General features: G+C 41.4%; 1 protein-coding gene across 8 annotated transcripts in view; it reads right to left on the bottom strand.

Moving 5' to 3' along the window:
* Positions 1-23,147, bottom strand: part of CNOT1 (CCR4-NOT transcription complex subunit 1) — a 61,522-nt gene that overhangs the window by 29,664 nt on the left and 8,711 nt on the right. For 5 of the 8 annotated variants that reach the window (XM_080410905.1, XM_080410907.1, XM_080410910.1 and 2 more), the window contains exons 3-19: positions 20,927-21,034; positions 20,137-20,235; positions 19,528-19,596; positions 19,378-19,432; positions 18,747-18,950; positions 17,289-17,457; positions 15,114-15,240; positions 14,708-14,818; positions 13,369-13,539; positions 12,729-12,856; positions 11,511-11,751; positions 9,648-9,767; positions 8,542-8,664; positions 8,163-8,314; positions 2,583-2,733; positions 1,028-1,229; positions 466-612 (exon numbers count right to left, since the gene is read on the bottom strand). In XM_080410905.1, the coding sequence (XP_080267031.1) occupies positions 466-612; positions 1,028-1,229; positions 2,583-2,733; positions 8,163-8,314; positions 8,542-8,664; positions 9,648-9,767; positions 11,511-11,751; positions 12,729-12,856; positions 13,369-13,539; positions 14,708-14,818; positions 15,114-15,240; positions 17,289-17,457; positions 18,747-18,950; positions 19,378-19,432; positions 19,528-19,596; positions 20,137-20,235; positions 20,927-21,034 (2,377 nt within the window). The remainder of the gene's footprint in view (positions 1-465; positions 613-1,027; positions 1,230-2,582; positions 2,734-8,162; positions 8,315-8,541; positions 8,665-9,647; positions 9,768-11,510; positions 11,752-12,728; positions 12,857-13,368; positions 13,540-14,707; positions 14,819-15,113; positions 15,241-17,288; positions 17,458-18,746; positions 18,951-19,377; positions 19,433-19,527; positions 19,597-20,136; positions 20,236-20,926; positions 21,035-23,147) is intronic. The other 3 variants (XM_080410909.1, XM_080410912.1, XM_080410908.1) reach the window with 2 other exon arrangements.

Raw genomic sequence — 23,147 nt, 5'->3', positions numbered from 1 at the left:
GTCTTATTTGCATCCAGTGTTGCAGTCTAATTCACTGCTTTACCTGTCAAATTCTTTGCTGCAACAGGACCTTACCGAGGTAGCTTTTGCTTAACCATGTCACAAACAAAACAAAAATCCCTCTTACCAGATGCATACAATTCTCCATAAGGAGCAGGACGACACTTTTGTTGACAACACAGCACAACAAAAAAGGACACCAACACTGTTCATGCAGATCTGTAACGTCACATTTTTACACTAACAGGTTTTTTTAAAAAAAAAAAAAGCCACCCCCACTCCCCCAGCCACTTGGAAAGCTTTTAGTATAGAAGTTTAGAAGCACCTTTTTCAGACTAATGCCATCATACAAGAGTCGTATTTCTTACATTTACCACCTACAGATCTAAGCCTCCCTTGAAGTAAATGCAGATTAACTGCAGACCACAGTCACACTTCACAGGCACAGACAACACTACCACTTACAAGGTTTCATCTTACTCTGCTGGAATGTAGGCTGGTTCAGTCCAGACGTGCTCAGCTTCCTTTGCACGAATGGGTCATTGTTCACCGCAGGAAGGCCCAGGGCTCCAGTTCCTATGCCAGTCAGGCTACCCGTAGTAAGACCACCTACTGAAGATCAAACCCATAGTAAGACCACCTACTGAAGATCAAACTGATCATCCCAGTTGCACCCTTCACAGGATGCACTTAACACTCCCAGCACTCAATTTCCAAGAACTGAGCTATACAGCTTCATAACTGCCTAATACCAAGCAGTTTTATCTCAAGTGATTCTTAATCTGTCCCAACCTAAAATAACACTGCTAAAATCTTTCAGAACACTCACCCTCTTGACTCTCAAACTTTTTACCTATTGCAGTTGCAACGTTCTGCACTGCTATTTCAGCAGGAACCTAGAAGCAAGGACTGTTTAATTCCCTGCCACATGACACAGCTGTTTGTCCAGTATTCCCAGTGATGGCAGTAACACTGCCTTAGCTCCGATACATCAAAAATACAAACCACTCCATGTGGATAGCAGTACCTGGAAGCTGTGAAGAGAGTCCTCCAATGCCACTGAAACCTGTTGTCTGGTTTTGGGTGGAAAGAGGGGGGAATGCTTTTGCTGGTGACTGAGGAGTGCTGAATGCAGAGCCCAGGTTTGGAGGGAAGCCTTGCATGCTCTGGGTATGAGGAGCAGCCGAGCCACCTAGACTAAGAGATGCCATTCCTGCAAGCGAGTCAATCTGAATGAAGAAAGGAAGATTATACACAGACATCCATAAACCGTGATCAAGCTGATTTTTGGCAGGTTTTGTATAAAGACAGCTACATATCAAAATATTCCTGAAAAGAGCTTTTCTGGAGTTACTTTAAATTCCGAAGTCATCCAGATCACCCCAGATTAGTTTGTCTACAGAATGCGATTTCACTTTTTCTTCTACGATCCCCGAAATCCTATTCTACCAGAGGTTTTAGAGAAAGGTTGATTATTCTATAGTCTCTAGTTAAGTGTTACACAACAGTAAATGCTTATAAGCCGCACATAGATTTTTATGCTAGTTTATGCTCTGCAGTCTGCGACCTCAGACCCCACCTCAAGACTTAAAAGTTATTTAATACCAAGCTCACAGAGTATCTTTAACTGTCTACAGGATGCCATTATGCCCGCTTTTCACAGGTAAATGCCTGAAAGCAGTCTTCGATAAAAAGCATTAATATCTGGGTGATGAGGAGGAGGGAAGGCACAACACTGCCTGACAGAGCACTAACTTAAGAGCTCCTGATGAGGAACAGCAGCAAACTGCTATCTGCCCAAAAGACAGCATGACTACAGACTAACATCTGCTGCTCTATTTGTTCACATCGGTTATTTGCAGCAGGTTGCCAAGATATTTGGTACATGTGACAAGCAACTTCAATAAAGCAACAATTTACAAGGAAACTGCTCTCTGTATTTAGTTCATGAATCTACTCATGTTTCAGACATTCTTAAATGCTAAATTCCCACTATTTCATGTGAAAAAAACTTGTCACCACTTTTAAATCTGCCATTGAATGTAATTGCTAGAAGCAAAACCTGTCTGTAATGGGTTGCTCCCAGACGAGGAAGGGATGATGAGTGACAGGGAGCAACTTAAATGTACCTTGTTTTTAAGAGCATTCAGTTGAGAGCTGAAGAGCCCCAGTTCTAACAAAGTCCTTACACTAGCACAGCACTGTTGCTTGGCCCGTGAGGCTACAAACAAGACAGATCAGGTTCAAAGGCAGTGCTTAATTCTCAAAAGTCTTAGTAAATTTTAGCACTTTAAAAGAAACCCTCAGTTATTTTAAATAAACCAAATCTCTAACCCTCTTCAGTGCTCCCATCCTGCTATCCTTCAGTTACTTCTTACCAACATTTGTGAAATTAAAGACATTTCTGAACTACAAACCTCAGGCTTTATTCTGTAGTTACAGGTTATCTAGACATGCAAGCATAAAACTAAGGGAGCCAGATGATGTTTTACTGAGTCCTGCTGAAAAAGCTCAAACAGTGCAGCAGAACTAATGTTAAATCAACAATAACTCCTAAAAAATGCAGCACGTTTTTTGTCTACCTGTACAGGAGAGATGGCATCCAAGCTGCTAGCACTGGGTGGGCGTCCTTTTGGCATGACTCCAGGTGGTGGCTGTCTAGCCTTGTTCATGACATTACTGCAGTTAGCTACCATGGTGAGGATCGTCTCTGACAGCTCCTGAGAAACACTCCTAGAACAGAGAAGCAGGCTAGTGAGCCATATAACATGCGTGAAACTAAGGCCCCTATCTTACATGGTCTTCCTAGAGAAACTGGGGCCACATTTCACAAACAGAAGCTGTAAAACAACTCCAGCAGAAGGTACATTTTGTTATTTGCAAAACTTAGAGCACATCCCAAGAGAAATGAAAACAGAAAAATTTAACCTATAGTTCTAAAAATTAGTGTCCAATAGTATACTCCTTTGTTTTCAGTAATTCAAGTAGTGCTTCACAGTTACCCCAGCAAGTAATGACTTACAGAAATCTGGGATATGCATCTACATCACTAACGGTCCTTGGAACAACAGACTACCTACAACAGTCTTTGTATGCTGTCATCCACATTTTGGGCTATATACAGCTCAGCCTCATAAATTAACACACACAGTCACTGATGCTAACAATCCCTCATTCAAATCTGCTCCTCAGGGCTCCTTCCTGTCCTCAAGACTTCACTCATTATTATTCCCACTCTGAATCTTGTTACACCTGAGGTCTCTCCAAAAGGGGAGATATAACAAGACTAAAGCTTGGGCTACACACTCAAAGGACAAAAAAGGACGAGAGGTAAATACCACCACCTGCTTCACTAAAATTCATCTGTCTGTGCACTGAAAGACATGCTTCACACGCTAACATTAAACCAAAACAGAGACAGCAAACCTAACTATTCATGATTATAATAATCAAAAGCCAACTGAAAACTGAAACTTAGGCACAAAGTCATTGCACAATCAAGAGCAGCTTGTACCTCTTTCCAAAGTATTCCATGTCCGACTGCCACGTTCCGAAACTGGAAGGAAAGCCAGCTCTGCTGCTGACATACCTAACCACAAACATATTAACACAACACTAACATTTTCCTTTTGGAAAATACAGCCAATTATTAACAGCATGCCTGAACTTTTTAGTTCTACCTTCTTGGTGAGGACAGCTAAAGCAGCAGATACCTTCCTGTAATGGGGCAGCTATACCAATACAGCTTTGTTGTTTTGTTAAAACGAGGAATCTCCACACAAGGCTAACTCAATTTTCACAAGCTTTTACTGCACAGCTGTTGGCATGAGGTGAAAAAGACAGAAGAACAATCCTGACAATTAAGGCAGGAAAACAAAGTGCAGATCAGCCTTTAGCATGACAGGCTACACAGAGATAAGGGCTTCCAGTTGTTCTCCAAAGACAGTGATCCACTATGTAGTGTGGATAAAAGCTCACCCATGACAGATGGGGGGTGGGGGAGACAGTATGGGTGAGCAGGTTTCCATACAGGGCAACAAACATTTTATCAACCATTTCCAGGGCCTAGTGTCAAAGGCCTTAGAAGCAATGGGCTTGGGGGCGCGTATCAAAAAGCAATCAGAAACCTACCTTCAAAACACCCAAAGGGACTTCTGTTTTGGAAAAGTGCAACCAGACCTGAAGACCACACTCTGAGCATGGAACACTGTAGGTTCAGTATCTACAATATGTACTTGCTTACACTGCAATGCCAGAGTCTCAGAAATATCAACCTTTAAATGTATGTATGACCAATTAGCAGGCAGCAGTTTTTTTCCTTGATGCAGGAGGCGTTCCAAGACCACACAGTGACGCCCTAACCAGGAAATGGGACTAAGGACCTAAGAGCCAAGTTCACACATTGTTACCACCCTCAGTCTTCTGCCCTCCCCCTTTTTTTGTAGCAGTTAAAACTTGCAGTCTTCATGCTTAAATATTGTAGCACACTTCAGCAAAACAAACTGCAACCTGCTGTAGATAGATAATATGTCAGCCCACAACAAAGACTAATTACAGTGCTAGAATTTTGTATTTACGGTGACCAGTTACGTCACTTGTGCTTTGGAGCAATCCACCAACACTACGTCCCACCACCTAGAGAGACTGAAGGTTAACTTTGTTACCATACCAAAAGATATACTGCTGTATCAAGTACAAAACCACAGGTTTTCACAAAAAAACTGCATTTGAGGCAAAGGTTATGAAGAAGTAGGTGGGCATGAACTGGTTGAATGGTCGCAGAGTTGTGGTCAACAGCTCGATGTCCAAGTGGAGACCAGTGACAAGTGGCATTCCTCAGGGGTCAGTACGGGGACTGGTGCTGTTCAATACCTTTGTTGGTAGCATGAACAGTGGGATGAAGTGCACCCTCAACTAGTCTGCTGATGACACAATGTACATGGTGCAGTTGACACGCTGAAGGGAAGGGATGCCATCCAGAGGCATCTTGACAGGACTGAGATGTGGGCTCTAGTGAACCTCACAAGGTTCAACAAGGCCAAGTACAAGGTGGTGCGTGTGGGTTGGGGCAACCCCCAGAATCAATACAGGCTGGGTGGAGAATGGATTAAGAGCAGTCATGAGCAGAAGAGCTTGGGGATGCTAGCAGACTGAAAGCTCAACAATGTGCACTTGCAGCCCAGAAAGCTGACCAAATCCTGGGCTGCTTGCAAAGCAGTATGACCAGCAGGTCAAGGGAGGCAATTCTCCCCCTCTGCTCTGCTCTCACGAGATCCCACCTGGAATACTGCATCCAGCTCTGGAGCCCCCAACATAAGAAGGACATGGACCTGTTGAATTGAGTCCAGAGGAAGCCACAAAGATGATCAGAGGGCTGGAACACCTCTCCTGTGAAGACAGGCTGAGTGTTGGGGTTGTTAAGCCTGGAGAAGAGAAGGCTCCAAGGAGACCTCATAGCAGCTTTCCAGTACTTAAAGGGGGCCTACAAGAAAGCTGGAGAGGAGCTTTTTACAAGGGCATGTAGTGACAGGACAGGGGGAAATGGCTCTAAACTGGAAAAGATTAGCTATTAGGAAGAAATTCTTCACTGTGAGGGTGGTGAGGCATTGACAGAGGTTGTCCAGAGCAGCTGTGGATGCCCCATCCCTGGAAGTGTTCAAGGCCAGAGTGCATGGGGCTTGGAACAACCTGGGCTGGGGGTTGGAACTAGATGTCTTTAAGGTCCCTTCCAACCCAGAACTGTTCTACGATTTATGATTCTATGGTAACAAGCTCTTAAAGAAAATGTCATTATTTTCAAGTTCTATGTAAAAATATATTCAGGCATCTATCCTAATCAGTGCCATTCCCAGAAAAGAACTATGGGACAACTACAGTAAGGTGAACTTTGGAACATAATAAGGAGGAAAGCCAAGAACCACAGGCAGCCAGCTCTAGAGGAAAAACCGTCAGCTTAAGGGAAGCCCCAGCTTGCTGAAATAAAAGTTCACCTCTTCCATAATTTTTTTTTTTTAAACCCATTTTTACAAAGCAGGAAAAGGCCTTTTCATTCCCCTAGGCACAGGTAGCCAGAAGCCTCTTCCGTTCTTCAAGCAGGGACTGAGAAAGCATGACCATTCCTCCAGCTGACACGCTTGACCTATGCTGGACACAGCTGCATGGGGAGAGGCACTGCTTGCTGCCCCTCTCAACTCACTGCAGCTCAAGAGGCAGCCTTCTCATAAGCAGTTTGTTACCAAATCACATGCTTGGTCAGCCTGTGGTGCCTGCAACCACTCTGAATTCATTTTAAGAACACAGTAATAAAAGGAGCACTTATTTCTTTTTGAAGCCTCACTGCTACACAATGCCACAACTGCGGTGCCCACCAGTGACAAACAAGCTGCACCAAAAATAAAGTGTCTCAAAACATGCAGGGTCCTGGTGGCTAAAAAAAAAAAAAAAAGTGTCTCCCTGGACACAAAATGGGACAAGAAATAATTACAGCCTAATTAAAGAGCAGGGTCCTAAATCAACAGATTTAAGAAACAGCAGACTTCAGCTTGTGAAGTCAAACTACCCTTCCAGGCGTATTTAATATTTACTGTGATTTTCCTTCGTGACTGAAACTTAAGCTAATCAAAGCAATTGCTTCACGAAAGAAAGCCAAGCATTTTCTTTTTAAAGCTCAAAGAGAATAAGTAATGGAAAATGACTGCAAGTAGGTCACATTCTTGCATAAAAGGGAATACAAGTAGCTATAAAAAGAAACCAAAAACAGAGAGAATTGTGCCAGTAGAGAACTAGTGGCTTTTGGAATTAATTAAATAAAATACTGGTAACACATTAAGATTCAGAACACAGTGACATTAGATGCAAGTCAAGTCTACAGTTAACTATTAAACCTCTGAAATCTGGACACAGTAGCAACGCAAAATAATGAATGTAATTTAATTTGTGAACTATAGCCTCAGAAGATGCACTTTGAGTTAAAAAATAACAGCCGTCTTTTCAGCCCAAGAAGTGTGCTAGACCATTATATTTCAACAGCATTTCGAAGTTTAATTGCACAGGTCCCAGCAGAAGTCAGGAGAATCCTTTCTCCCAAAATCTTATAGGTACCTCAAATTCCCTTCCAGTTCAAATACCCATCATGACAATTCTATGTCAATACTCACTTCCTAGCATCTACATGACAGCCACAAACCATCCTGGACACCTTTAAAGATGTTGTGTCTTTCACAACAACACTGGTGAAACTAAGGGACACAATATAGGCCTTCAATCAGGTAATGTGCACTCAGACACACCAGCCTCTTTTGGTGTCAAAATTTAATACTCAAAACTAGCACTGTCTCCAGCTTTCAGTCTCTCTGGCACATACACCATGCTATGCTACACTCAGTTATCTTTGAAATACTGCTTTCAAAAGCAGTTAAATACCATCTTGATCTGACAGCATAGAGAAGTGACACCACAAATATTTAACAACATTCAGTCATTTTTAAGAAAATGTGAACACAGTACTTAAACTCATTTGTCCTTTCTGTTGTCTACCCATCTCCTCTAGCAAATGAAACTGCTCCCTAGGACCCACACTTTTCTTCTGGACTTCAGCTAAGCAATCTGATCTGCAAGAGGCTATTTTCCACCCTTTCACTACTTTGAGACTGTCTCAAATGAAGACAACGTAAGTTGCACATCTAGTTTCAGTCCCAGTTACATTACAATCACCACTTACCACTTCAGCACACAAGGACTGCATTAGCCCCTTCTGCTAGGGTAGTAATCACACAGAGCCATTTGCCTAACACAATCGCCTTTATACAGTCACTGTTTTCCAAGATGCTGTCCCACTCTGTAGTTACACCTGTATTCCTTTCTGTGCAAATTACAGCCCTGCATTTAGTCATTAACAACCCAGGATCTCACCAAGCAGCCATCCCCCAGTTACCAAGATCACCTCACTTTTTTAATTATAAAGACAAGAACACTCAAGCTCTTGTGACCTAACTTCAGAAGCTTCAGTGCAAAATTAAACCTACTACTGAATCCACCCCTGCAAGCTTATATACTCTTGTTAACCCCATTCTCCCTGTGAAATTCCAAACCAGCTGTGACCATGTGCCAGCAAAAAAGTTGCAAACAGATTACACATTCAGCATAAGCAATATAATCCTTACCCAGCACAAGCTTGCAGACATGCCAACATAGTCGCCAAGGTTTCTGGAGGAAGCTGAGCACTTTTGGGCTGATCTTTTTCTGGAGCAAGGCCACCCAAGATAGAGGGACATCTTCTCTTTAAGAAGGTCATACAGGCCTGGATGAAAGGCTCCTGAGGAAAAAATGTTATCTTAATCTCCCAAACTGCATCCAAGCCACTATTTCAAACTTGGCAATTGCACTGTGGAAACAACTGCGCTAAGCTATTATAGTTCAGTGAAAATGTACTATCAGACCATAGACACTTTCCACAACTTTAAAGCTACTTACAAAATTAATGAAGTGACTTAAGTTAGTCACTGATAGAGTGCAGAAATAGAAAGAAAAATCCTGCTTTACCCCATGCTCCCGAATTTTATCTGTGAGCCATTTGTCAAGTTTGAGGTATTCCCGTCGAGAGGCAAGTGCAGCAAGGTCAATAACAAAGGCAAATGGAGTACCATTTAGCAGCATTGACAAGGCCTAAAGAAAAAAAATAATCAGAAGACTAGTAGTGAAGACACAAGGATACCCTTTCTCCTTTTTTTTTCCTTCTTATCCCCATATACTTTTTAGTACAGAAGTCTTGCGATCACATGCTGCTATGCTTTCTCTGTCAACGAAAAGACTGGTACTATGAGCTTCACCCACTTACAGCTTGCCCGTGAGACAAATAAGCAAGAGCTCTCATTTGAAATCATGACCCTATCTTCTTTGAAGCGACCTTGTGCTGACAGTTTTAAATTCCTCTATATGAAAACCCACCAGCAAATGGCTGAGAGCTACCAAGTCAGTATCACAGCAAAATTAACCACCAGGGTCCAGCACTTCCCTGCAAAGAGACCTCAACCCCTTCAGAGCCACTCTGAATACATTTGCTCTAAGTGTTCATCTTTGAGCACAGGAACTGCTACAACAAAACTGACTTCAAGCAGCAGTTTGCGCTCTTGCACTTTGGAGACACCCAATTATTCTGCATCTAACTTTAGGAAGCAATAAAGTCCTCAAAGAATCTTCTACATTCCCATTTCAATGGTATTCAAGTTTAAAATAGTCAAAGCCCTTCCTGGATTTACAGTCCATTCCCATAGCAAGCAGTCCTATTATACTCCTTCCCAAGTTACTTGTCAGCTAAGCCATGATAACCAGCCCTACCGCGAATGCCAAGGAGAACTGCCTTTAGTTCACAACTGGAAAGGTAGAAAGCATCTGTAGTCAGACACCACAACTCAGCTGAAGAGCACTGGTTTCTCAATATTTTTTTTTTTGCGCGGGGGGGGGGGGGGGGGGGGAGGTTTTTTTTTTTAAGATGAGGTACAGCAGCAACAAATGAATTCAGACATGCTTAAAAAAAGTAGATGTGACTAATTTAGTCAGGATTAAGTTAAGCTTGCCTTTGTTAAAAGGTAAGTGAATCTGCATAAGACACCAGAGAGAAAATAACAGCAGTACTTTGAAAAACTCACCTTCAAGTCTTGCGCCACATCAAGAATACGTGACAATTTTGCCTGGTCATACTGCTCCCCTCTCATGTACCATTCTGCCATTGCATGCATGATAAGCTGACGAATTGAAGGAGACTGACCCTGAGAAGAATTAAATTAGGATAATTAGGATTTTACTTCATGCCTCTAGGACAGGGGTCCTCAAACTATGGCCCACAGGCTGGATACTTTACAGAACCCCCCCTGCCTCCACCCCGGGGGTTGGGGGGGGTGGGGGGCGGGGAGGGGAACCAAGCAGCCACAAATGACCTCCTGCCACTTCATCCACGTGCTGGCCCCATTTAAAAAGTTTGAGGACCCCTGCTCTAGGAAAAGGTTCAACCATGTGAACATTAAATAGGATATTTGACCTCTAAAGCTTAACATGCAAACATATTTACTCTTTAGCTTCAGAACTTGACTTCTGAGTTGGGTTTTTTCTGCAATAAACTATTCAGGAACTACAACTGAAAGATGTAGGATGACTATGAAAAGGATGTACATCTCTATCTCTTTCCTACCACTGTACAGGTCTAGTTCCTCTCAACTGTACAGAAACTGCTCTTGGAACGTGCAAATTTACAAAATGTTATGCCTGATGTGATGTCTTGAAGTGAGACCTGAAATGTCACACCTTAACATGGAAAACACAGTATCTAGCTCTTTGCTCACACAGGGGCAATTTTAAACTACAACACATTAAGATTTTGATGACAGCAAGGTTTTTGCTTAAAGACTCCCTCAGCTGGGGAAGTGAAATATCCTCAAGTTGTGGATCAGCACCATGATGGCTGCCACATGACATTCTGTACTTTATTCTGAAGCCTACCCTGTGGAAAAGTCGCATATTCTGCCAGTTCAATACCTTATGCAGAAAGCATATCACTTCTATCCCCCCATTCTTCAATTTAAAGACTTTTGTCAGGGGAAAAAACCAAACATTCATAGTACTTCAGCTAGAAAACAGCCATAATTTTGCAATGAATGTAGACCGAGACTTAAGAGGTAAAGCTTCTTATCAACTCTACTGTATTTGAACAAGGCAAGATATTTCCTAATGCATTCTCCTACCCCAGAGACTTCCTCTGCTGTTAAGTTTCCTCTTATGACTCTTACTTGCTTAACTACCAGTGGACACAATGACAAAGGCCATACCAAAAGGGCAATACATAAAAGCCTACCTGTTTGTCCACTGAAAGCATGGGATTTGCATGCATAATTACCCTGTCTCTGCATGGAAGCTCTCTGTGTGAAGGGTAGCAGCCAGTCCCAAGTTTTCAGAAAACACCCTAGAGGCTCCTAAAACTTACACTGTAAGTAGCTTCTTTATACATGTTTCTATCTTTTAGCAGAGTACTTTGGTTTAAACCTCCTCATCTCTTATTGCTTCAAGTTTCTACACTTTTTGAAGTGTAAATTTGAGAGTTTGGGGTGGGGGGTGGCATCTACTGTTCTGAGAGTGGAGGGGGTTGTTACTGTTGTGAGAGTTTGGTGTTCTTTTGTTTCCAAAAAAAAATAAAATCAAACTTTGGTTAAAACTGGAAGGAAAAAAAACAAGTCAAGTTTGACTTTGGTCTCTCTGCTTCTCCAGGAATATTTTCTCAGTGAACATGATTTCTTTGTTCTGAATATATTTCCACAAAGAAAATCAAATCACAACAGTTTGCTTCAAGACAGGGATGAGATAACTCATACTATTTCCGATAAGCCACTGCTAGTTTACCCCTTTGGTTTTAAATTACCCAGTTCATAAACCAATATAAGCATTGTTTTAACTGTTCAACCCACGTAACAAGCTTTCAGTTCCACGAACAAACTACAGGCACACTTATTAAAAATACTTACCTGCCCATGCCATGCATAGTGCAAAATGATAGCAGAGTTGGGATGGTTGCCAAGGAAAATCGGCATGAGCGTGGAGATGAGTTCATGGCGCAAGGTATGCCAGGACGTGTTGATCTGCAGTAAGGCCAACACCAACATATCTGGGCAATGCTTGATAGGAAAACTGAAGAGCTGCTTGACCTGCTCATACTGTCCCACTTCTGCCAGTCGTAACAGAGATTCAATCAAATCCAGGCTCTTCCTAACAAAAGGAAAAAACCAAATAGACAACAACCCCCCAGAAGTTACAAAGTAGTTGGCTTACAGGATTCGCACATTTTGCAGCAACAACTGAAAGACTACATATAGAGCAATGCCTACTGCAAACAACCTGACCCTGCAGCTCTTACCACATACAATTAAGCCTACAAGACCATTACAACTTTTTTTAAAAAAAAAACAAAAAACATTTAAGAGCTTTTTCTGATTTTGTTAGGGAAGAGAGAGAATTGAAAGCTGATGCCGGAAAAAATCAGCTTGAGGTGGGTCACTTTGATAACTTGGCTTGAAACATACTTCCAGAAATGGAATACACCTTTCAAAACACCTGAGGTTCCCACCTGTGAAACTTAGTGAATATATTCTACTTGTTTTGTCTGCCTTACAGACAAGTAATCATTGCCACCTCCCCCAATTTACCCATTATCCTCCATCTTCCCATTCACTATTTTGGGCCATACAGTGGAAATAGAAGTAAATACCTTCACTGAAATCAGCTACAGAGCTGCATCAGAAGGGGTGTAAAGGTCAGCTTGAAGTCAAACTAGTCAGCTTTATGCAATAACTCAGCAATAGCTGTATAAATTTACTATTTAAATCCCAGGATTCCTTTCATACAAGTAGAGGAAGTTTTTCTAAGGTCATTCTGGGAAAGACAAATTTAAATTCATACCTCCACGCTCACAGCATCTGCCAAAATACATCAGCAGAAATTCTCCAGACAACCAAAAGACTCCAATAAAAGCAAGAACTGGTAGTACCTTTTCAGGTATTATGGAAGTACACAGGATTTTCTGATATGAGAGTTTTCACTGATCAAACACGGAACAAATACTAATGGCTGATCTATTGGGATGTACACACAGCTACAAAGAAATCTGGTTGCATAAAGACAAAGCCACATTTGACTAGACAAGCAAGTTAACTCTAGGTACAGAAAGAAGTTGAGAGCAGGTTTACCATGTAGCAATTTCTCGATTGTCATCCTCCGGCGGTGCTTTCAGGATGTCTGTGGCAACAGTATGACAAGGGTAGTCAGCAAAACAGAAGATGTCGGGGTTTATGAGGGAATGTTGAATGAAAGAGAGCTGGAATAAAAGACATCAGAAGTAGCTTAGGTATTTGGAGTTTGAGGTTCCTTCCACTTTATTAACTGCCACATTTCTGAGAATGACATAAATCAAAGCCAAGATGAGCCAAGATTTACTATCAATGTGTTTTACATAACTGATCATCTCACACTTTTCCTCCCTGGATTTCCGGAAGTGACAGACACACACATGCTGAGGGTACTTGTTTGCACAAAGCTGTAGCCTTTTTGTGCAACCAGGCAAAAACAGTTCTACAGTCAGCTGCATCACCCATCAGAACTCTGCTAAAACCAGGTGTTGCCACACACATACAGCAAGTGATCATCTCCTCCCAAACAATGCAGACCCCGTTCAATTAACAGACTGTACTTCAACATACCCGAGGCCTGTGCCTTACAGGCCAAGTTCTCAAGTGGGACTTGTCTAAAAATTCATGTCACCAATCCACATTTGCAATTCAAGAAATTCAGGAAATTTGCAAGATGCAACAGAAATGCTGGTAAACCTACCTGGCCCTCCGCGTGCTTCCAAGGTCTGTATATGGCATTAACTGGAAAAACTTCCATGCCCAGCCCTCTCTGGATGCCAAACACTACAATATGCAGGCCCTTGCTGTCACGAATCTGAAATCCCGGATGGTCCAATTCATAGGTTACTACTTTGAAGTCCAGGCTAGGATTCTGCAAACAGAAAACCAAGAGTAGTCATCCATCAGCATTACCATCTTCAGTACTGTCTTGTAAGAACCCCTATTCATCAGTATTTTAACCAGCTTAACATTCACCTGACCTGTAGTTGAGAGCAAGGTTTTTGTTTTAACAGAACCAGGATTTAGACAGCTGTGTGAACTTGATGCAAGTTAATGTTTGAAACTAGCCTGTGAGACTGCACTTCCCCCAGCACTACAGGCAGTAGCTATCTATCCTTCCAAACATTTCACTAACAAGCCTTCAAAAACAAAAAAAACCAACCCCAACACATAGCTCCTTTCTTAGCATGCTGACTCAATTCTTTTGTAGGCTTCCATACACCTTCCAACAGAAGGCAGAAGGGTCTGACCTGCTGGCAAGAACATCTTGCTTTTCCTTTTGTAAAATGTACACTGCAAGTACTTGCAAAGCACCTATTAGACTTGCAGGTATTTCACAAGGATGAGGGAGCTTGGAGGGAACTATGGCCACCGTGGAACACAGACCACTCATTTCAGAGATAGCTGAGCAACAAAGGTAGTTATGTGTTCCAAGGCTTATAAAAACAACACAGTGAGTCCTGCACAGATTAGAAGGAACATATAAGAAAAAAAAAAAAATCACCCAATATAAGGCAGGCAAAAGAAACTGTACTCATGTTTCACTGAGTTAATTACAAAAAACGCTGCTTTAAGTGGTGGAAAGATTTTCCATTTCTGAAGCATCATCATATGCAAAAAGCATTTAGTTTTGGAATCAATAGCTACAAAAATATTTTGTTTAATTCTCATCATTAATGCCTACAGTGAGCAGCTTTTCAAAACAAGGTGCCTGACGCACAAAACTTTCCACTGTCAGAAATAATTTCAAACACAAAAATGCTCAGAGAACGAATGCTGGAGTATGTGGGAGCAGTGTGGAATAAATCTCAAGTTGCACCCAAGTTAGCCATTCAGGCAGCTTTTAATGCCCACAATTCCTCAGAATTTTCTTGTTCATGAGGAAAAACACTAATCATTTAAGTATAGCAGTGCTATCACTTTAGTGAGATTCAAAGCCATTCAGACTGCTAGGAGCTTAAAAAGATTAATACACACATTGAGATATGCTCTTCTTCCAGATACTCCACATAAAAGACAAAGACACTCACAAAACTTACCAGCTCTTTAAGAACATCAATTAAGACCTCCACATTCCAGGTATGGGCTTGTGCTCCATCACTTTTATCTTTCCCGTCACTCCAAATCCCACTGCCAGGAGCCGAAATAGACTGCAAGTTAAATACACTCAATCAAATACTAGTTAAAAATAAAGCAGCCTCAAAAGCCACTAGCTACAGAACTAGCTACACCAAGCAGAAGTTCAGACCAGTAGACCAGTCAGACCAGTAATGACACCAGTTGCACACTTTGAGAATCCTTCATTCAGGAGTGTACTACAGCATTTACAGCAGAGTAAGTGTTGAAAGATAAACACAATTCTTAAATTACGACAGGCTAGCATTTCAACTCCTTATTTTCTGCCGATTAAAACATATCTAATGCCCACCCCGGTAGGCCACTCACTTGTAATGGAATACCATCCGTCAACCCCGAATGAGTTCGAGCCATCATCCCCAAAACCCTGGCAACCTGGGCAGCCGTGACTTCCCGAACACCAAACTGCATGATTATGTTGCGACATTCTTCGACACTAAGATGCAACAGAACAGAGAGATCTTAATACAAAACCAGGCTTCACTGTGGCACAAGATAAGACAGAGAGACCAAAACAAGAACTGAGACTACAGCTGGGACAGCACACAGATTGCTGGGAGAAACTAACTGCAGACTGACCATTCACTCAACTTCAGTTATGTTCATCAAATGATCCAACATAACAAAGTTCCAGGACAAGCAAGAGAAATCCAGTAGAAAGCGCATGCAATTATTTCCATGAAACATACTGTGCCACCTATTCAGTTCAAAGCTAGATCTACTTAAGCAACAGTGAGAGACATTCCACAGGCTACGCTCTGTCAAAGTAAAAGCACAGGGTAAGTTTAGCACTGTTCTCTGTTAAAAGCACTTCCACATATTGACCTGTGATACAGAGCTTCAAAGACTGACATTTTCTGCCAGCTAAAAGTGAATAAAGGCCTTGACAATGCACATTTCAAAACGATGACGTGCACTGTTCAAGAGGTGAAAGCATGCCTTTTAGCCTGATGCAAGCCACGGTGTCTCTGATTAAGGTCACCAGCAAAAACATTCAAGGAGCCAAAAGAGCAATGAATGAGCATATGCTTAAGTTTCAATTTTAGAACTGAAGGCCTGTTTTGCAGTTTTCTCTTTCATTTTGTTAACACTTCATAATTAGGCAAACAAGATTTATACAGCATCAGTATAGATATAAACGATGTTTTATTAACAGGCACATCTTAACAGAGGGAATAACTTTCAGTATCTTCCAACACATTTATATTGTGCATCTCCTTACTCCACTGTTGAAACAGAAACTTGTGTTAGCATCTTTGATATTTGATCACCTCCCCAAAGTAGTCAACAGTCTTCTTTTAAAATACAGAATTGTTTACTTCTCTTAGCTTATGCTTAATAAATCTTCTTTTTAAAAAAGAACCAACACATTAGGTTCATACTGAGGGCTAAAGAATAAGGCCTGCCTCAAAACCAGCCACATGCTTGCAGGCTCCTGTAAGCACTATCCTAAATCCTTAAAAACTGCATTCAAAAACTGAGCTGGATTTGTGCAGGTAAGTGCAGACAGCAAATAAACAGCAAGAAGCAACTTTAATATATGCAAATGTACTCCTCAACAGACAGCTTATGACTCAAGTCTAGCTTCATCTTCCACTTTGCTAGTAACTATTCCAATTCACACAAGTATGTAAACAAATAGCCCATGTAATACAATACTTGTGCTAGGTGCTATAAGCAAGATCTTTAGTCTGCTGCTCCCCCAACCCCATACAGCTCTACAGCTGACAGCCCGTTCATGTGGCTCCAGCAAGTCAACAGAGCTGCCCATCTAACATTTCAGAGTAGGGGCAGCGAGCAAGCATATGGAACACTGCTGAAGACGTGGGTAACGCATGTCTATGAATGCATACACAAACCCAGGGTGTGTTTAAGACAGCTGTATTTTTACCAAAACAAGCCTAAGCAGGCGATGACTGACACAGCTGTTAAGGTACTCCAACAATTCACTATCATAATTTCTAGAAATTATCTCAAATACACTGTGTACCACACCAATCTAAACCCAATGCAACAAAAAGAAAGCCACTGCTGGTCAATTCTCTTGAAGTGAGACTATTACCTTCAGTTCTTCTGTAGCCTATTTCATGTGAACAGTGAGCTAACAGGAGTCTGTCACAAGAGCAAAGTTCTTCCAATAACAGAGTAGGATGTAGTTGGAATTTATGCCTACCTAGCCAATTTGGTTTTGCTTAAAAAAAAAAAAAAAAAAAAAGGGGTGGTGGTCAAATACTTATACACCCTTCACAAGGAATCTGAAAAGCTTTAGTTAACACTTCTTACCATGATAACATCCTATACCATCTCAACAGACATGCTATACACAACAGAAGAAAGCAAAATACAAAACCGGAATCAGAACAAATGACCTTATAATATTTAACGAGGTTCTAGTTATTTTAGTACTTTCAAGTGTTCTTAACCTTTTGCCTCAAGAAAACGACTGCCACCCAAAATGCTTGAAAATTACATTTTCCTACAAACCTTGTACAAAAGCCATAACCAACTTCTTGCATGAAATCTGCCAGAGAACTCTCCATCATGGTTTTGGCTATCCCTCCAGAATCAGGCAGGATCCTGTCCATTAGAATGTCCCGTTTTTCAGGGTATAGAAGTGGTGCAAGCACCACAGGGCAACGCTCCTGGGGAAAATCTAAAGGCAAGAGTAAACAGAATTGTCAAAAAACACAGAATACCAGTTGTACGCAAGCAACTATTCAAAATAACATGACTGCTGGGCTGGAGTTTCCCTGCTGCTGTAGAAATCAAGAGGCTAATTGTGCGACAGCCCTCCACCCCACCTCCCAGTCCTCCATCGGCACTTGGATAATGCTAGCAAACAAGAATGTGGAATAGACTAGGTTCATACAGGTTTACTGCAGCTGCCCAAACGGACTAACAGCTGTGCTAGTGGTAAGTTTAAAACTAAACTGTCACTAAGAGTCACCCGAAAAAAAAAGCACAGAGCAGGAAACAATACAGCAGTACCACAAAATCCTCTCCTCCAACTCAGGAAGCATTAAGAAACCAAGGATCTGCTATTGAGTCTAAGTAGTCTAGCAAATCTAAACCAGGCACCTGGGGCATGGAACAAAAGCATACTCCCTTCTTCCTTCCAGGGAAGCAAAGTTTAAGAGAGACACAGTGTGTGGAAGGAGTTCTGCTCACAGTGGAAAGCAGCAAAGACACCTCATGGGCAGGCTTTCCTGAGAAAACATTATCTTTAAGATGATGCATAATGTCTCCATATCCCCTGAGGGCCATTCAGAGAAGAGTTCCCAGTATGAACTAAGTACTTATACTTAAACATTGTTCTTGTATAAAAGGTGCTTTCCTCTAGGTCAGCACAGAACCAAGGAATGGGTTGAGTTAAATTCAGTTAGCTTTGAGAACAAATCCTCCTTACTCTGATGGGTTTACAGCAAACACTGTTTTGGAGGAGACTACCATAATGATGACATTCCCACGGTAGTTTTCAGGCAACGAACTGGCATTTGATCCAAAAGAACTTCCCTTGCTGTGCTAGTGTTTCCTCATAAAACTGCAGCGCATATCAACAACCCAGTGCTTAAAAGCTAGTAAAGAGTTCAAGTTTTTCAGTGACAGTGCACTGAGTTGCTTTAGTTAAATCCACAAATACGACCCTACGCAAGCAAGCATACACAGACTAATAATAACCCCTAACTTAATACTCATTTATCACAACTTCTCACAAAACCCAAACACAAGACTGTGTTACTGCTCATTCAAGAAAAAACAGTATATTATGGCCCAGTGCCAGAACAGTGGTATTTTTCTGCCATTTAGGATTACAAAAATTTACCGAGTCCTACCTCACCAAGCTCCCCACCAATTCATCAGCAGTCTGCACTGATAGTAAGTTAGGAAAATCCACTTCAGAGTCTGCATTTAGACAGGCTTCCTGAACACCACCACACTTACCTCTACGTAATGTTTTGAGGAAAGCTTCAATCTGTTCCTGTCCTACCCCAAAGGCTCCCTTCTGCCCAAAAAGGAGATGGGAGAGCAGAAGGTGCAGGACCTCTATTGCAATATCTTGGAAGCCACCTTCTTGATTTCCACTGACGTCTGCGTCAATGTAAGAGCGCAAAAGATCCGGGAGTTTCTGTTTGATAAACTGGGCAGCTTTTGAAAACAAAAGAGGCTGGAGTCAAAACCTGACATTTCTTTTTAAACATGAACATTCTTTTTAGCTAGGTACCATTCCCTTAGTCAGTTTACCACAAGGCACAACAGTTCAGATTTAAACAGAAATCTCATAGTTCATACTCAGCACTCATAAATTTATGGACCTCTAGAAGATAAGATACCAAACTACCTCAATTTGATTCATTATCTACCAAGTCATTCATGGAAGGGACCTTCAACTTCATATAAGAAAAGAATACTGTGCTACCTACTGCCCCTCTGAAAACTGTGCTAGACTTCATTGGCACCATTAATTGCAAGGTCTTGTATTACTCTGGTCACACAGGTACACCTCTATCCATCTAGAAAGCCCACTGCTTAGAAAAAAGCGTGCCTGCTGCAGTACTATGGAAGCTTCACTTACCAAAACCTCGTAGATCTGAGCTGAAAGAGTTCAGTAAAGCGAGACCAAAAATCACCTACAAACAAGAGCAAACATCATAGTGAGGGAACATCGTCCCTTCTAACAAGCTTAGTAAAAAAAACTTTATTTTTGAAGTAAGCTTTCACCTACCTCTTGAACTTTACTTAATTTGATGACTTTACTCAATTGGGCAAATAAATGGGGTGAAGGCTTTAGACTCTGAAACGGGTAAGAAGAGTTAAATAGAAGCTGTTAAAGGATTAATCTCATTGGTAATGTGGCAAGCTATCTAGAGTCTGTTTGCAGGTCTGGAAAATTAGTAACTATTCTGCTGTAGGTTAACACAAAGCTACACAAACATCTTTGGAACTATTTTTGGATACATCTAAATTAAATGTTTCTTCTGCATGTCCCACTTTCATTATTAAACCACTATCATGGCTTTCATACTGAATTCAACAGGAGTGCCGGTAACTTATTTTGGTTCTGGCTGCCACAAACAAGCCATAAAGTACTACCATTAGGTTAAGCTTTAAAATTAGTTTGCAGTCATTCTGAGTGATCAAATAACTTCCTCACTTTAACAAAAAAAACCAACCCCCCAACTTCTGGGGAAGCTCAGTTTTTGAAGCCTTTAATACACCCAATCTTAGCCATAAAAAAACCCCAGGAAAAATGCAAGGGAAAACCAGCTGGCTTCCTACAGACCAACGCACTGCAGTTTCTGACACTGGGATCCCCTGCAAGAAGCATACAAACCTTCTGATAGTGCAACGGATTGTCAATGGCGTAGGACAGCGTCGAGATAAAGTTTGGTTTTGTAATCAGCGACGCACACTCCTGGATCAGAAATTGAGTCTGAAAAGAACAAGGTAACTTGAACACTCATTGTTTTGCAACAGGAAAATAAACCAAAACTCTGTCCACTGTGTGCAGTAAATGTGAACAAAGATAAGGTGCTTAAGTCTTTTAAGTGCCCAAATTCTCAATAACATTAGCTATCTTCATTCAAGTTTTTATCAGGTTTCGTTTGGGTATTCTTTTAATATTTAGAAAGCAATCAAGTATTCTCTATCATATGTGCAAAGTTTTGTTTTCTGTAAGCATCCTCACACATTGCAACAGACAATCTAAGAACACGTCATTGCTGTTTATGAGCAAAAAAGTCTGTGGCAAAATTGCTTAAGGATGAAAACACTCTTGAGAATAGACATAGCCAGCACCAGAAGTGTTAGTGGGTCTGGACAAAGTTTTAAAAGACAAAGAAAGACTTCCAAAATAGAGCACTGTGTGTGGTAGAAAGAGCAATTGTACTGAAGCCATCTGTTTTTCCAGATCAAGCAATTATAATGAGTCAGATATCCACAATTTGTTGTCTTTTGACTTCAGGACTGGCAAAAGGTGCTTGCAATTGAATGGCCATATACCAGAAGAGAGTTCGCTTGAAGCTACTACCTCTGACCTGCCTCTGTGCTTAAAACAGGTCAATCCCTACTGCAGATTTTTAACAATGAAAACTATTAAGTAGATGCCTCGGTGCAAACCGTACCTGATGAAAATCTTTGCCACTGCTTTTACCATCGCCACTGAAATCCACGTGCGAGAATAGACAGCGTAGTAAATGCCTGTCTGCCTCGGGACCGTGCCTATTCACAATCTGGAAAAAAAATAAATCCAAAAACCATCTTGGTAGCAAACAGTCATTACAGAGCAAGATCTGAATCTAATACCATGGATACAGCAGTGCTTCTGGGGGTTAAGTCATCTACAATTTTAACTATTAAGAATGTTCCTTTTTAATCAGTAACCTAGAAACTAAAGTCATTAACCATATTTGCAAATGTAAAGTAAAAACCAAGAGAGAAAGAATCTAGACGTGTCAGTGACACAGAAGCCACACATTTCATGGGTAGTATTTTTAAAAAGCTATGTAAAAAGGGGTTTTCCAGTCACCTAGAAGATGATTTCAAGTTGCTCTGCCACTAAAGCTGCCCAGAATCCACACAGTGCCACAGCCTCACTTCTCCCCACAGCTACAGTGCTTAACTCTGCAAGAGTACAGCCCTGGGACAGCTGGCACCTCTGTGCTATGCCTATGTAGCAGGAATTCATCCCAGCAGCAAGCCATCATACAGCACCTTCACTGATCTTGCAGGCAGCTTCTACGTTGTCTACTGGTCCTAACTGTCATTATTCCAGTGTTTGTTAAGACACGAGGGCATACTATACAGGAAGTTTTTTCTGCCATCTAAAGAAAAAAGATCATCTCAAAATTGCTTATTAGCAAGCTTTAAACTCAAATAGCATATGCTGAACACCTGCAGCTGAAACCTTTTATCAAGTCTTCCCCGTCATTAGAGCTCATTCAACTGAATTCTATATCTCAGTCATAGGTGATCTGCATTTGTGAATTTGCAATACCTATCACTCATTACTAAATCTTAACAACAATATTAAACTTAAGTCAAATGATAGGGGATTCTAACAAAAATGTAACTCTTTGCTACATCCCAGCTCATCAGCTTGCTGTCTGAAATACCTTCAGGTTGTTTCAGCACTTACTCTTTTCTTTAAACCTTATCTAACTGGACATCATTATTTGTTTTTGGTAAAATCCATACTGGCAGAAATTTGAAGTCCATTAATAACCAATAGCTTGCCTCTTTTGTTCACACAGTGGTAGCCAACATCAAATCCAACCTTCACCTTTTGGCAGAAGTTTTGCCATTGTTTCCCCATTTCTTGCTGCAGGACAGACAACGTGCCAGTACAAACCAGCAGCTCTGCCTAAGCTCTGACTGCCTCCACCAAGCTGACAGCTTCCCCGTGTCTTAAATATCCTTGTTTGCCAGTAGTTTCTTTGTCCAAAAAGACAAACAGCATTGCTTTAGGCTGCATCCACTCTGGTTCTGCCGTTTCTGATCATTCTCATTTCAATTTTTCTACCTTTACATGACACCATGCTTCCCTTTCCTTCACAGCCTGCTAATGCCAGTGGCTGTCAAGTTTTGATCTGCTGGAAAGAAACATTCGACTGATATAGCTCTGCTCCTTGACCAGAGGGCTAGAACATACATGCTCATGGTATGTCAGTGCAGAGTAAATAGCCTGCTCCAGTTCTGTTGACAGCACTGTTTTCATAGGCAGCCATCCCCCCATGATTAGGTAGCAAGATGCTCAAACTGGTGCAAAAGGCAGTGAAACTGAATTGGCAGCTAGTTCTACTAGTTAGCTCAGGCTTCAGAAAACATGCAATTCATTGAAGCAATCCCAATATGTAGATTTAGATATGGTAACAAGACTGGCATGAAGCTGGACCCATCTCCTAGGGTGCTACTTGTTGCCATGACCAAGATGAATTCATCAAAGCAGATGGACACAGGTATGTACTTAAAGCCATCAACACAACTTCTGTGCATCTGAATTAGATTGCTTCCTTGCACACAAGTAACTTCAAAAGGTAAATCATTTGAAAATTTAACGTATGGGGAGGAGGGGATGAGAAGGCTAGAAGTGTAGCGTAACATCTTTCAACTTTAACTGCATTCACAAAAGAGCTTTTCTAGGGAGCAGGGAATGAGAATTGCTTGTTTTCCTGTAGAAAGAGTAGAAAGAAAGCTTTGTATTGGCAGCCTTCATAAAAATCTACAGGACAGTCTACCCAATCATAAAATACCCTGTAAAGACTTTTTTTTTTTTTCTTACCACGAGGGTGATCAAGCACTGACACAGGCTGCCCTGAGAGGTTGTGGAGTCTCCATCCATATTGG

The sequence above is a fragment of the Falco punctatus genome (genome assembly GCF_963210335.1).
Source record: "Falco punctatus genome assembly, chromosome: 14".
Lineage (NCBI taxonomy): Eukaryota > Metazoa > Chordata > Aves > Falconiformes > Falconidae > Falco > Falco punctatus.
The sequence above is the reverse complement of the archived record's forward strand: the minus strand, read 5'-3'. Positions and strand labels throughout refer to the sequence as shown.